Below are 15,453 nucleotides of genomic sequence, written 5' to 3'. Positions count from 1 at the left end.
GTGGCAAAGAAAGAGCGCGTGCATTTAGTGTGCATGACTGGCTGAAGACAACAGCTGCGCTTTCTCTCTCTCTCTCTCTCTCTCTTTGTCTCTCTCTCTCTCTCTCTCTCTCTCTCTGTCTCTCTCTCTCTCTCTCTCTCTCTCTCCAGGGGGAGTGTCGGCTTCTCTTTCTCCCAGTAGCAGCACACACATCTGAGGAGCGCAGACAGAATAGTGGACGAGTCTAGAGAAGTAAAGAAGATAAAATAGTGGAAACTCTCCAACCGCGTGGATTAAGACAAACAGAGCAGAGCCAAGACTGAAAGAAGAGAAGGTCCCAAGGAGGAATCATCTGGGAAACTGACTGGAAACTTTAGAAAAAGAGACAGAGAACTATTTTAAAAGAGCTCCTTATCAGACAGAGAAGAGCTGAGGAGGAGACCGCATTCACTGAAGAGTTCAGTCTTCTCAGGAGCCCTGAAGGATAGAAAGTGAGAGACTGTGAGGGCTTACTTGAAGACAGAAAACAAAGCATAAACAGACTGACAGCAGTTATGGTGTTTCCTAACATGCAGCTGAAGTGGACTCTTCTTCTTTTGGGTGAGTAGGTGTTTGTGTGTCTTGAATATCTTTAAGTTGAAGCTGGACTGGTCATTTAAGCTGTGTGTGTGTGTGTGTGTGTGTGTGTGTGTGTGTGTGCGTCAAACAATGACTCTATTCTTTGAGCTTTTCTCCGTGATAGCAGACAGACATGGCACATGTTCTTTACATCACTGAATCATAATGAAGAGTCTCTTTCTTAGACAAAACACAGACACCAGAGCACAGATAAGACTGATAAGAAACAGTCTGTTTGTGTGTGTATTGTGGTTATTGGCTCTATAGTGAGTTTATTTATTGGTGGTTATTCAAGGTTATATACTTTTTTGTTAATGTGTGATTTCATTGAAATAGTTCTTAAGGTTATAAAAAAAAACATGCTTCTTTTTAAATGTGATTATTTGTATTTGTTTCATTTTAAAATCCTCTTGATAATTTCCATTCTACCACAGGCTGTGTGAAACTTATGACATCACTTCCAGCTTCTTTAATCATATATAACTTATGATTTCACTTTAGACTAGATTAGATTCAACGGACTATGATTTCACTTTAGACTAGATTAGATTCAACGGACTATGATTTCACTTTAGACTAGAATAGAATATTTTACACTCTTACAAGTCAAGGTTCCAAAATGTTTTTTTTTTTTTTTTTTTTCAACCACATCCAAAGAAGAACCATTTTGCGTTTCCCTCAGAACCTTTCAGTGAACGGTTCCATTTATTAAGAACATTTGAATAATCTAAATTCAAAGAAAATATTTTGCAATTAAAAGGTTCCAAAAATATCAAAAGTTCTTCAAGCAAACAGATTTTCGAAAGCACTTCTCTGTACTTCTCATTGATCAACGTCAGAATATGGTGCTGTAACGGACAAAGCTTTCTCAACTCTTATGACGGAGCTTCAGTTTCACAAGACCTTGTGAACCTCTTTTTCAAGACCTTTTTTTTTTTTTTTTTTTTTTTCAGCATCCTGCTGAAACAATCTCTGATGCAGAGTAAAATCTGTAGAGCGTTGGTGCTCTGACTTTCATTTGACACTTATTTTTGCACCATGTTTGTGGGTTGTGATTATCATTCATCATATGTAGCCAACACAACGTAAAAGCTGAAAATCGTTCAGAAGAGGAAACATCTGAACAAAAATACTAAATAATGTCTTGGTGAAATTATAAGATGCTTGAAAGAAAGTCTTGTGAAATGGTGGAGATAAGTGCAGAACTCTACCTTGAAGTTGCCAAATGTTCCTGTGAAACTGTGGTAAAGTAACCACAGACGATTGAGAACATGATAACTCCAGACCTCACACACATGACCAGCTGACACATGATGCTGAACTAGTTACTCAAATGCCACCTTACTCTTACACTGCAAGTTTTGCTTATACAGACTGGAAAAACAATGTGTTTGTTTTTCCAGTCTGTATAAGCAAAACTTGCAGTGTTTCAAAGTAACACATCTGACAGTGTTATTAGTACATCACTGAAAAACTAAATTAACCACCAACCGTCAAACTGAAAGCCAAGTATACATTTAAAGGTATGACAAAAAACTGCCCTCAGTTTACTGAGTTCAGACAGTTGATTTTACACTGATGTAAGATTGAAATAAATATCACAACATTAACCCAAAAGAAATGCATGGCTTGAGTGTCAGTGTTTGCGTCGCATCTATTGCGCTGTGTTAAACTAAAAGACACCATGTGAGAAAAGAAGGTCAAAAAATAGTGTGAAGTGCTCTCTCGTTCTGCAGAAAAACAGATTATTGTGAGAGTTGTGAGAAATGTTAATTCCGTCCGTAGCATCTGCAGCGCTTGCTTCAGCTCGTACGGGACATCTCCAGCGCATCTGTGGTTTCCTGAACACGTACACTATCGTGTTCATTTCTCAGTGTCAGTAGATAAGTGTTTTCTGTATATCTGGAAGTGTTTTGTTTTGCATGCAGACTGCAACACTGTAAAACCCGACAAGTAACTTAACTCAAACCGTTCGAGGAAACCGATTGCCTTAAACCATTTAAAGGGGGGGTGAAATGCTCATTTTCACTCAATCTCCTGTTAATCTTGAGTACCTATAGAGTAGTACTGCATCCTTCATAACTCCAAAAAGTCTTTAGTTTTATTATATTCATAAGGGAAAGATGGACCCACTTTATATTGAGTGGCTTGTAGTTATTGTGTACATACATGTTTTTACATTGTACTTATATTTAAAAAAAACTACATTTATAATTACACTGTTGAGCCATACTTTACACCTTAACCCACCCTTAAACTTACCCATACCTCCAACCCTCTCCCTAACCTTACCCCTATCCCACCTCAATAGCAGCAAAAGTGTTTTACAATACAATATGAACACAATAAGTACATTGTACTTATTTTTTATGTAAGTACATAGTAGTTAAGGCCACCTAATATAAAGTGGGACCGGAAAGATAGTCAGTACTGATTTTTCCCGGAAAAACACGAGCCGCTAGAGGCGTGACGTGTGGGCGGAGCTAAAGAATCACGAGTGCCAGTAGGCTTTTGCGTTGAGTGTTTGGAAGCTGTGACATTACCGTGAGGAAAAAAAAAAACATCATCCAAAACAAACCATGGCTAACAGTCAGATTCAGCGTTTATTTATGATCCAGAATCAGATCCAGAGGCTGAAATTTAACAAGAGCAGCAGCAACAACGACGTCTCTATGTGGTATGTCCTGAAACTGTATATATTTGCTTAGCGGTTTTGGAAAATGACTAAGTTCCACTTTATGTCGTCTTTTTATTTTTTTTTATATTTTTTTTTAAGCTGTACATGTGGAAAGTGCAGTTTGATGACAACATCGCATGTTGTTTACTTGATGTGCTTACACGCTGATAGCTAGGTTAACAACACAGAGATATTTGAAGCAGTTTTACTCACCGCCTGTGGTTCCAACACACGATCGTGACCCTTTTTCGTTGGGATTGCATCATTCTTAAGAAATAAACAATGTGCAAATCTGGGCCTTGTTTGTAAAACAAGCATCTTCGAAATGCAGGGAACAAACACAAACACTTGCACAACTCCGTTGATGCTCTGTAAAAATAAACTCCATCCACTGGTCCCTTAATGCTGTTTTTTTTTTTTTTTTTGGTAATCTGTGCAGGGTTGTCTTGCCCTGGCAACCAAAAACACACTTCTTTTGTGACATTTCGCGACGCTCTCGCTCTGATCAGTGAAGTCTGTTGTGCTCTCAGTGCTCTGCTATACGGGAGCGCGCTCTTCCGGCAGAAGTGCCTCAGGACCCATATAAGGAAATTCCGCTCCATCTAACGTCACACAGAGCCATACTCGAAAAAAACTGTGTCAGCACACAGAATTGCGCATATCACCAAAGCAGTGCGTTTATCCCGGGAAAGCATGTTTATTCAGAAACAGCCCAAAACGTCCAGGTTCTGAGGGATCCTACGTGTTGATTCGGTTGATTCCCCACGTATAGTGTGAGCAGTCATATCGCAACTCGACGATCGGACCGTACAGTGAGCTTTGGCTTTACACCGCATGTGATCTACTCGTACAGTGTGAGGTGGTACCTTGCCGAAATCGCACAGAAATCACACAGTGTATGCCCGGTTAGATAAAATAAACTATAAACTGAGCAACTATGTTAGAGATCAGTGTTCATAATCATTGACTTCTGTGCTGGGTTTTACAGTGAATAAATGTGTGTGCATTACTTGGTAATGATCCAAAAACTATATTCAGCCCTCATTTAATCACTTTCAGTACTGATATTCAGACAGAGTGAAGTTAGAGTAGCCTACTTCTTGAGTACTTACCTCATAAAGACCACAAAACAAAGCAGATACAATATTCTCCACACGTCCTCTTGAATGTGTCAAAAGCTAAGCACGTCTAAATTGTAAATTTATTAGGTTGTGTCTGACAACCTTCTTCTGCTGGAGACACATCTGTAATATTTTGCTTAATTATAGTATTTAATTCTGCCTGATGTACAGTAACTGGAACTTCATTAAAGATTGAAATATGGCTTGACAGCAGAGTTTTGGGATGGATGGATGTATTTGTGGACAGATTTCCGAATTCTCCAGATAATTACACAGATCTTGTTTTTTTCTTTTTCTTCATTAGGTCTGTTCCTGGTGTCCAGTGAATCATGTGAAAAGGGATTTGACGGAAAAAACGGCGGCTGTGTTGGTAATGTGTTTTAATACAGTATTTTTCTGTAATAACACACAGTTAATGGTCTGTTTGTCAATCAAACAATAGAAATGTGTGTTACTGTAGTTATTTTCTAACATTGTAATGATGTTTTCTTCCTGATTGTCTCTTACAGATGCAGATGAGTGTGTGACGGTTCCGAGTGTGTGTGGTGATCACGCTCGGTGTTTCAATACACATGGAAGTTACTACTGCAACTGTAATACAGGATTTCAGGCAGCAACACACAACTTCACCCTAGAAACACAGTGTTTGGGTACGAGAGAGGATTATGGGAAAAAAGAGTCAAGAACTATCATTTAATTACTGTAACTAATATCAGCTGCTTCCTCCAACAGATATCAATGAGTGTGTTGAGGGAAAATATGAATGCCCAGGTAATACGGAGTGTGTGAACACCCTCGGCTCGTACAATTGCTCGTGTCCAAAAGGATACAAGCCATCAAGACTAGACACAGATTGTGAAGGTGTGTATCCTCAATCTTACTGCTTGTTATTTTGACTGTTGATCATAGCAAAATTACAATCAGTGTCATAAATTAACATTTTTCATTAAAAATCAATGTTTGACTTCCAGATCAAAACGTTTCTTTACTGATATGGTTCATTTATAGTGTCGGCTAGTTAAAATGCTGTTTAAATCCATACCTAAATACTGCTAGCGTAGATAAATATTAGATAACAGATAAAAACAGAGACATTTTCCCCCAAAGCCCTGGTTATTTTCTACCCTGATTATAACCATCCAAGATCCATGTGATGCATTTAGTGTTTCTTAAGCTTAGAATATAAGAATCAGAATCAGTTCTTGCCACCAGCTCAGTACTATATTAATGATGGGCTCTGTTTGGGATGAAATAGCAGTTAACTGTATGCAATAGACGCAGTGAAACTGTACTATGCTACTTCTCCACATGATTTCACTCTAACTTTGCATGCAAGTACCGTTAATTTATCATCCAGAAAATGAAGGCATTAAATTTGCCTTTGCAAAACATGCAGAACATCTGATAGAAAGCATGGTTGATCTGTCACACTGAAGATAGTTTAAGTTCAGTCGCAGTGTGACATATTGTGTCTCATGCAGTGCTCTAGTGTTTACTACACATTTAGATCGTCTTGGGTTTTCCATAGAAAGAAGAAACATTGCTATTTATAAAACTAGTAGTGGTTGATTAGGAAGTCCTGCTTTCATCCAGAAGCACAGAGATTTTTGCTGGTGTAAACTCATTTAGTTTGGCTGCTGCAGTCGTATTAACAAAGTTCATTTATATGTTTTCACGTGAGGCTTTCCGTGAGGTTTTCCAGTATAACACAGCTTTCATTGTCTGTCTAACCTCTGTCATCTCACTAGTTTGTGTGTGTGAACGTGTGCTTGTGTCTAAATGAAACACTCGTCTCTGTGTGTGTCGGCTGAAGACGAGGATGAGTGTTTATCCTCAGTGTGTGGAGTTCACAGCAGCTGCTTTAACACAGCTGGCAGTTTCCACTGCAATTGTTCTCCGGGGTTTGTCAAACGAGAGAACAGCACCTGTGCAGGTAAGCACCAGTAACCGTACTGACATCAGTGTGTTTGAGTGCTGTTCATAATCATCATAACATGATGTATGTGTCTGCTCATGTCCAACAATAACAGCTCATTATATGTATGTTCAAGATTGGGGTAGATACGATTTTGTAATGTTTTTGAAAGATGTCTCTCCTGCATTTATTTGATCAAAAATAAAGTAAAACAGTGAAATATTACAATTTAAAATAGTTGTTTTCTATGTGAATATGTGCTATACTGTAATTTATTTATGTGATGCGCAGCTGTATTTCCAGCATCATTCCTCCAGTCTTCAGTGTCACATGATCTTCAGAAATCATAATAATAAGACGATCTACTGCTTAAGAAATATTTCTGATTATTATCCATGTTAAAAAAACAGGTGTGCCGCACAATATTTGTGGAAACCAAGATACATTTTATGTGTCAGGATTCACAGATGCATAGAATATCTGAATGCAAACAATATTAATAGATAAAACAATATCATAATAGGAATCTGCATTTATATGACTGACAGCCTTCTGTCCTTCACAGACATCAATGAGTGTACAGTTCAACATGTTTGCGGCACAAATGCACAGTGCCAGAATGAAGAAGGAAGCTACAGATGTGTATGTAACCAGGGTTACAGTAACTATGGCAACAACCAGTCAAAATGCATTGGTGAGCGATCAGCTGTGCATGTCTCTGTTTATTGTGTAGCTGCTAATGTGCAAAACAATTAACTGTGCTTTGTTGCTGTGCACAGAGATGAGCTGCGACCACTTTAAAGCAGAGTCTGACACGGAGAGCGCATCTGTAAAGGTAGAATGACTCTTAGTGATTATTTGGTTAATAATCAGTATTCAGACTTTAATTTATGTGTGTCTTCTAGTTGAATGATTTACTGGCTCTGTTGAGGAGCAGCTGCGAGTCTCTGCGTAATGCCAATGTTAGCCGTAAGACGGGAGAGCAGTTACTGGAGGTGAAACAATCAGCCTTCTTCTGCATTTCTGTTCTTGTTGAAAGAGCAGTTTGAGCGGGAATATTCCTCTAAATCTCAGTGTGTTTGACAGAATGTGTTCAATTCCACTGATGAGCTGCTGTCTGAAGGAACCATCGCTGACGGTGAGACACTGAATCAGTTTCTGGATGCGGTGGAGAACAGCATGCGTCTGATCGGACCTCAGCTGAAACAGCCAGTGACCAGGATGGAGACACACAACACCGGTGAGAAACCACACACATTTCAGTTTAGACACAATCTCACTCTGGTACTGCATAGAAAGACTGAAAATAAGGCATTTTTATTAAATCCTCATGATGTGAATCACAGTTGCTGAGGTTGCAGTCATGCGGAATCAGACTCCGCCCAGTGGGCGTGTCAATCTGAGCACAGACTCCGCCCTCTTCGGTGCCAGCTGGGAAACAGTTGTAGGGGAATCATATCCAGGTACAAACAAACACGTGCACATAAATGTTCTACTGAAACCATCAGCACTTTCCTGACGATATGTAAATGTGGTTTTCCTTTAGGTTTTGCGTTTGCAGCTCTGGTCAGTTATAAAGATCTGACCTCATCCAGTGGTCTGCTCCATAAAAGAGAGAGACCAGATGATGAAGAGAGAGGCGTCAGTTATCAACTCAACTCCAAAGTGGTGACTGCCGTCGTCAGTAATGCAGAAACCAAGCAGCTGTCAGAGCCGGTGATGCTCATCTTTACACACGAGGAGGTGAAGATAATGACAGATCAGCTCATGACCAGCACAAGATCTCATGGAGACACACACCGATTCTCATGCAGAAGATCAAACGTTCATGTTTTTCTCCCCTTTTATAACTTCCAGTTATTCTGTTATGTCTTTTTCAGGAGAGGGCGGAGTCTAGGGGCGTGTCTTACTCTTGTGTGTACTGGGATGCGGATGAGCGGGTGTGGTCTGGGCGGGGCTGCAAGAAGGCGGAGTCTAACAGCACTCATACAGCCTGCTCCTGCTCTCATCTCAGTAGTTTCGCTGTGCTCATGGCTCTCTATCCTCTCCAGGTACATCTGTGAACCAGAACAACTGGGATTTAACATTTAATTCAGATCTTTAATATGAAATGATGATGATTTCCCTCTTCCTCTCCTCCAGGACTCGTTTGAGTTGGTGATGATCACGCGTGTGGGTTTAGTTCTGTCTCTGGTCTGTTTGTCTCTCTGTATCCTCACGTTCAAGTTCTGCCGCTCCATCCAAGGAACCCGAACCAGCATTCATCTCCATCTGAGCATCTCTCTCTTCATCGCAGACCTCGTCTTCCTCTGTGGGATCTCCAGCACTCACAATCAGGTGTGTGTCTCATATCTTCTGTATACTGGGGCCTTAAAGTCAAACAAGTAGAGAAGCACAAGAAGTGTTTTCTCTTTATAATGCTGGCTTGACAAAGCCAAGGTCTATTATTTAATCTTCTTATTTGACTATTATTTTCAGTTAAAACCACTAAAACTCATGTCAGACCTTCATGTATTATTTGTACAACGAGACTTGTATTTACTCCGGTCGTTAGCAAAGCCTAATGAGTATCCTAGTACAACATGCTAAATCATGCTAGCAACATGATAAAACATGCTAGTCATGTTAAAAAGTTAGCAACACATGAAAGAGGTGGGTAATCCAAGGGCCAAAGAGTAAAACTCCTGCCATATTTTTGTTCCAATCATAAAGTCAGCAGTTTATTTCACCAGAGGAACCAAGTCATTCCTTCCAAGTCACAAACTAGTCTTCAGTCAAATCCCAAGTCCTCAAAGAGTTAAAGTTAATGAGATAATTAAGTGACTAATTAAATGATTATTGTGCATTAGTGATTAACACCTGCTGTTATTGAGAACTACAGAGGATCAGACGTTGATGTTTTATTGGTTAAAATGATGTCACCATCATGGAGATCAGTGTTTGGTTTAGTTGTGCTCTTGACCCACGACTTGTTTATGTCAGATCTCTCTCTGTAGCTCCTCATGTATTGCTGTGGAGAAAAGAGATCTATGAAAAACATATATAGTCACAATGAGCTGGTTTTTAGACACACACAGATATCAAGAACCAGCATATGAATCTCTACAATGATGACAATCAACAAAATGCTTCATGTTGCAATATATGAAAGACTCCCATAATGCACTGCAGTATGAATAAATATTTTCACCACTGTTGAGGATCATATGATAAATGTTCATGGCTAAATGCCTAATCCCAAACTGTGTTTTTATTTCTCCTTATTATTGAAGCATTATAGTGTCATTTACGTAATGAGATTTCTCTCTTTTTGTGAAAGTGACATACAGTTAAGTATGGTGAGTACTTAACAGAGCAGTGAATACACATCAGTCCTCTCTAACCAATAATTCACAAATTATTTTATTTAAAAGTATAATCTAGAAATTTAAATAAAGATCACACAGGCATCAAAGGCATAAGTTACCTTCTATTAGTGTTGCACAAACATTTGCTGAAAAACAATAACGCAACTGCTTTGAAGCAAATGTATTAAAACTGCTTATAGGCTCAAGAGCTCAACTGAAGCAAATACTCACCACAATTATGGTGGCACAGTTTTTTTTTTCTCCCAGTTGACTTCATCCAAGCCTGTGGTTAGTGTCAGTTGTAGTGCTTGAGTTTCTCTTTTCTTCAGGGATGTTGATTGTTTACAGCAGGTGTTCATCACTAATGCACAATCATCATTTAATTAGTCTCTTAATTATCTCATTAACTTTAACTCATTGAGGACTTGGGATTTGACTCAAGACTAGTTTGTGACTTGGAAAGAATGACTTGTTTCCTCCTCTGGTGAAATCAGCTGTTCATGGGTGCAACAAAAATATGGCAGGACTTTTACTCTTTGGCCCCTGGACTACCCACCTCTGAAACTACATTAAAATATAAAAATATACTAGCAACATGCTAAATCATCCTAAAAAATGTTATAAAAAATGAATTACATTAAAACAAGCATTTTTAGCAATGAGAGCCTTAACATGTTAACATGTTTAAACATTCTAGCAAAATGCTAAATCATGTTCGCGAACTGTTGAATCATCCCAGCTAGATTTTTTTGTTCTAAAAATGTTCTAAGTACATTCCCATGGATTGTTCTAAAAATAGTTTTATTTTTGTTCCCAGAATGTTCTCTCAAAAGATAGGATAACGTTCTCTAAAAATGTTTATTAATAACGTTATTAGAACATTATCCCCTAACATTCTAATTAAGATTTAAGCAGATGTTTAGATGTGGATGATGAGGTCTGCATAAAAGTAAGTTTGGTTTGATGTCACCATAATGATGGTAAGTGTTGGTTTTAGTTGTGCAATTTCACTCGTCATGTTGTTTTTTATCTGCTGTAATCTTTGTTATGGCAAGAGCGCATGTGGTTAGATGATGATGGTTGCTTGCCGATGATTGAAACATCATCACATAGGTGTCCTGGTTTCACCCAGTCTAATGTATGGTGTTAGGTACATGTTATTAATTAAGCTGACTCAATGTGTCAAAAGCCAGAGACTCTGCTGAATTAAAGCAGGTATTTTTAAGGGTTTAAAAAAAATTGTCACACAAACATCAATATTCAGTGTATGAATCTCAACATAGTGACATGCTTCATGCAGCAATGTATTCTGGGTACATCATGCAAAACTCATCCATGGCACCCAGAATGCATTGCGGTATGAAGCATGTGACCATTGTTGAGATTCACACACTAGTTTTTGAGTTCTCTGTGTGTCTAAGTAATTGGTGGTTTAGAGTGGTTCTTGAACAATAAAACTTAAAAAGAACAGACAAAAATATTTATGATATAAAATGACAGTATCTTGTGTGTTTCAACACGTTTGCTGTAATCACTAATATTAAACGGATAGCATAGGATAGAGTCTAGATAAAACCAGTTGACCAGATTGTTACATGAAGAAATATTTTACGTCAGTAAGCAACCAACATCCCCTGATAACATCTTTCTCTCACTATTTTTGCTGTAACAAATATAGTTATGGCAGCTAAATAAACAGTAACACTGAAAATAGTCATACTGCCTAAGTACTGATCACCATAATGGTGACGTCAAACTAAACTATTATTTTCAATAAACCATCAACACCTCTGTTAATCTCAGTAAGAACTTTTTTTTACATGACAGAAATAAATCTATTTGTCTATAATAAGTGAAGTTGGTAATACTGTTTTTGGAGTATTTAGGCTAGAGTTTGACTCCAAACAGAGGTTGGGTTTTCACTTTCAACCAACATTTCACTTCTGAGCAATGTCAGTCCACATCTAGTGTGCTGGGAAGCTTTATTAGAATGCTAGATAATAATGTTGTAACAATGTTATCAATAGACATTTTTTGAATGTTTTTAGAGAATGTTATCCTAACTTTTAACAGAAGATTCTGGGAACTAAAATAGAACTAGCCACTGAAAACATTCCCATAACATTGAACATTTCTAGGTGGTATGGTAACAAAATGCTAAAAGTAATAACACTGTGTTAAAACCTGACGTAACATGCTAATTCATGTTAGCAACATGCTAAAACATTTTAGCAAAGTGCTAGTACTGTGTGTTAATAACATTTTATTGTCTTCGTTTGAAATCTTAAAAAAATTTCAAACACAGCTGACAAGCCAACATCAATGTTGGTTTACCAACTTATCTAACTGTAGTTGTGCTGTTTCTCTTTGTTTCTCTCAGGTAGGGTGTGGGATTGTGGCCGGTCTGCTTCATTTCTTCTTCTTGTCTGCATTCTGCTGGATGCTGCTGGAGGGGCTTCAGCTCTACCGGATGGTTGTGATGGTGTTTCACACCACATTAAAACACCTCTACATGTATCTGGTGGGATACGGAGCCCCTCTCGTCATCGTCATCATCTCTGCCATCACCTACCCAGCGGGATACGGCACCAAACGACAGTGAGTGTGTGTGAATTTGTGTGAAGCGCTGTTTGTGTTTGAGCTTTTTGTGTGAACAAGTTTGACAGAGTCTAAATCACAGTGTTATCTGACTGCTTTCCAGCTGTCTTGATAATTATTTGTGTTTGTGCTCCAGCTGTTGGCTCTCACTTGACCAAAATTTCATGTGGAGTTTCCTTGCGCCCGTCTGCATCATCGTCATCCTCAACAGCTTCGTCTTCATCATCACTGTGTGGAAACTGGCCGAAAAATTCTCTAGCCTCAATCCAGACCTCTCCAAACTCCGCACCATCAAGTGAGTGTTTAATATCTAAACCCTAAATACATACAGTCATTGAGTCTAATTCATTTCTGGTGCATTCAGGGGGTTTACCGTGACTGCTGTGGCTCAGTTCTGTATTCTTGGAGGGACGTGGGTTTTCGGTTCCTTCCTCTTCTATGAGAAAGTTACCCTATTTGCATTGTACCTTTTCACCATCTTCAACAGCCTGCAGGGGGCGCTCATCTTCATCATGCACTGCCTGCTGTCCAAACCGGTACTTACACACAAACAAATGCACAATGTCTGGATTCAAACTACACTTTAAAGATCTCTACAGCTCATAGTCAAACTTCTGACTCACTGTATTTCAATGTATTCTGGCCAAGAGCTCTCAGTGTGTTTTCAACGTGTTTTGTCGCCCTTTCAGGTCAGAGATGAGTATTACAAGCTGATAAGCAGGATCTGCTCACTTCAGGAGAGGAGATATTCAGAATTCAGCACCAATCATTCCAGCAACAGTCGGGTATATTTACAAAATATATATAAATGTTCAGATAAACATTCTAACAACAGTCTCAGAATGTCCATATGATGTTATCGATGTAAATGTTCAAAGAATGTTAGATTAAAGGTGAGGAGAATGTTGCATTCAACCTTTTTAAATTGTTCTAATCACAACAAGAAAACTGGACATTTGGATGTTTTATAAATATTTCAAATCAATGCTCCCACAACATATTTAAACATAAGTTTGTTAGCTGTCGTAAGTGATGCACTGAAATGTCGACCACTAAAAATAATTAGTGCCTGGTATTATTTCTTAAATCTTCACAACAGACTTTTAGTCTATGCTGTTTTGTGTAGTTACAAATGTTTAGTATGAAACAAAGTCTAAGTTTCTAAATGTTGTCCGTCTAATCACACAATTCAGAAATTAATACAGTTTTAATGCTCTTCAATGTTCAAGCAGCATGTAAATCGATCATCTCTTCTTCTTTACAACTAGTTATAACACAAAACAAACATGAATGAGCATCAGAAGGAGTTGAAAACAACAATTTATTGAAATATTTCATGTCTCACTGAGTCAGTGTGTCAACCAGACAGATGACAACAAAACAGCTACTAAACAATACTATCACATTTATCTCAGAAAAGCCACTAAATGTCCATTAACTCGTTAGACAGCTAGAAAACTCTAGAGAGGAGACTCTTGATAAATATATTTCACTTTAACTCTTAGTGAAGTATTTATTGTTGAATGCATGATTGAATAAATATGAATGATGCAGCTGATTATTGAGTATGCTGGAGTGTGATTATTTTGGCTAAATGAAAACTAATGTCAGTGCATCACTAGATTGAGCTTCTGCTTCTAACCGTGTGCTCTGACCTTCACAGCAACCTCTGCGGAGCAATCCGACATCAGGAGAGTCCAAGATCTAGAGCGGGTCAGTCCTGGAGGATCTTCAAAGATTTCTCTCAGAGCTTTCATTCTGCAGCACGTGGGGCTCCATTCCATTGAGAAGATCTTAAACTGCTTTCTTTCTGCCTATTAAGCAAGAATATTTCAGGTGTGGGGCTCGTCACATGACCTATGCGTCACTAGAGGCGGATGCGAAATTAATAAAACATGCAGCTCGGTTTTCTTCCCCTAACGGACCTTGGAGACTCTTTAACTGTTATCGTTGTGCATTTAGTGAAAAACATCTTGCATGCAAAAGGCATGAAAATATTGTGAAGATGTTATTTGAAGAATTAGTCTCCAGTCTGCCTTATGAAAGAGGCATTAATCTATTATCAATCACAGACATTCACGTTTATGTGATCTGCACTTACATGCCACTTTACTTTTTCTTTAAGCTATTTGGGAAATTTGACCTCTATTTCAGTGAGAAACTTTATATTCATAAAGCTATTTAAAATATAAATTTTTATCCGGTTGACAGCACAAAGATGCCCACACACATTATCATTGGAGTCAGAAGTAATGCGTACTGTGGACTTGAGTGTTTCCGGTTTGAGAACAGAGTGATTTTGTAAGATGATACAGCTAATGCGAAAGCTTTAAACAACTTGCTTCTGCAACACAAACGTTTAAGCTCCCTGTTACATGTGTAATGATATTTGATTAGAAACAAATGCTTTATTTGACATTTTCCATAATGTTTTTTGTATCTTTTGAATTCAAATACGTATTTTAATATTATTTTTCTTCACTTGAAATAAGGGTCATGTCTAGCCCTGATGTCGTACTGTGATGTTTTTCAGCAAGTATTAAATAATTGACTAAAGAAGCTGTGGCTGATTTCTGTTTTGTGTTCCCATAAGTTGGCTTTGTCAAATACACCATAAGCATACATTTTAATTCTATATCATACATGGATCTGCACATTAAAGTAATTTAAAGGCCACAAAAAAACACTTTCTATCCAGAGGATTCATTTCAACCCAGTGAAAAGCTTCTTACATGACATGAGAACATGATGATACAGAGCTAATCACATTCAGAGAAAAGCTCTCTTTTAATTAAGTGATCATATTCAAACCATCCAAGCAATGTTCCCTTCGTGTTAGCATCCGGTTCCCATTTGAGAGCACAATAATAATAACATTCTTAATTTTTCAAAACCATGAAATATTATTCCCAGAACAGTGCACATAGGTTTTATGTATTTATTTTAAAAATGTTCCCTGATGGTTTCATTTTTAAAATATATAAATGAGTTTGTGTTCACATAAGGCCAGTAAGCAAGTATCCCATATAAACATGCACTTTTCTAATTCTACATCACATCATGGTTGAAGCATTAGAGAAGCAACCTCAAAACAAACAATCAAAACCCTAAGAAGCTCCACTTCACCCAGTAAATACCGTTCCTTACACTGTGGCACAAATGCTCTGGAAAACTGATAGCAATGCGTTAAAGGACATC

General features: G+C 38.1%; 1 protein-coding gene across 1 annotated transcript; it reads left to right on the top strand.

The window, feature by feature from the left end:
* The first annotated feature begins 129 nt into the window (after positions 1 to 129).
* Positions 130 to 14,814, top strand: LOC127938143 (adhesion G protein-coupled receptor E5-like). The gene is made up of 18 exons (XM_052534607.1): positions 130 to 579; positions 4,700 to 4,765; positions 4,905 to 5,045; positions 5,128 to 5,256; positions 6,209 to 6,328; positions 6,876 to 7,004; positions 7,090 to 7,145; positions 7,216 to 7,305; positions 7,397 to 7,550; positions 7,657 to 7,773; positions 7,857 to 8,053; positions 8,191 to 8,361; positions 8,453 to 8,647; positions 12,038 to 12,255; positions 12,392 to 12,550; positions 12,620 to 12,791; positions 12,945 to 13,040; positions 13,919 to 14,814. Exons 1-18 carry the CDS (start codon positions 534 to 536, stop codon positions 13,961 to 13,963), a joined length of 2,301 nt encoding a protein of 766 aa, XP_052390567.1. The 5' UTR covers positions 130 to 533; the 3' UTR covers positions 13,964 to 14,814.
* Positions 14,815 to 15,453: the final 639 nt, after the last annotated feature.

The sequence above is a fragment of the Carassius gibelio genome, chromosome A1 (genome assembly GCF_023724105.1).
Source record: "Carassius gibelio isolate Cgi1373 ecotype wild population from Czech Republic chromosome A1, carGib1.2-hapl.c, whole genome shotgun sequence".
Lineage (NCBI taxonomy): Eukaryota > Metazoa > Chordata > Actinopteri > Cypriniformes > Cyprinidae > Carassius > Carassius gibelio.
This window is presented reverse-complemented; position numbering and strand designations above follow the sequence as displayed.

Coding starts and splice junctions, on each gene's coding strand:
- LOC127938143 (XM_052534607.1), top strand. CDS start 534: ATGGTGTTTCCTAACATGCAGCTGAAGTGGACTCTTCTTCTTTTGG. Junction 580..4,699: donor GTGGACTCTTCTTCTTTTGG/GTGAGTAGGTGT, acceptor TTTCTTCATTAG/GTCTGTTCCTGGTGTCCAGT. Junction 8,054..8,190: donor TCATCTTTACACACGAGGAG/GTGAAGATAATG, acceptor TGTCTTTTTCAG/GAGAGGGCGGAGTCTAGGGG.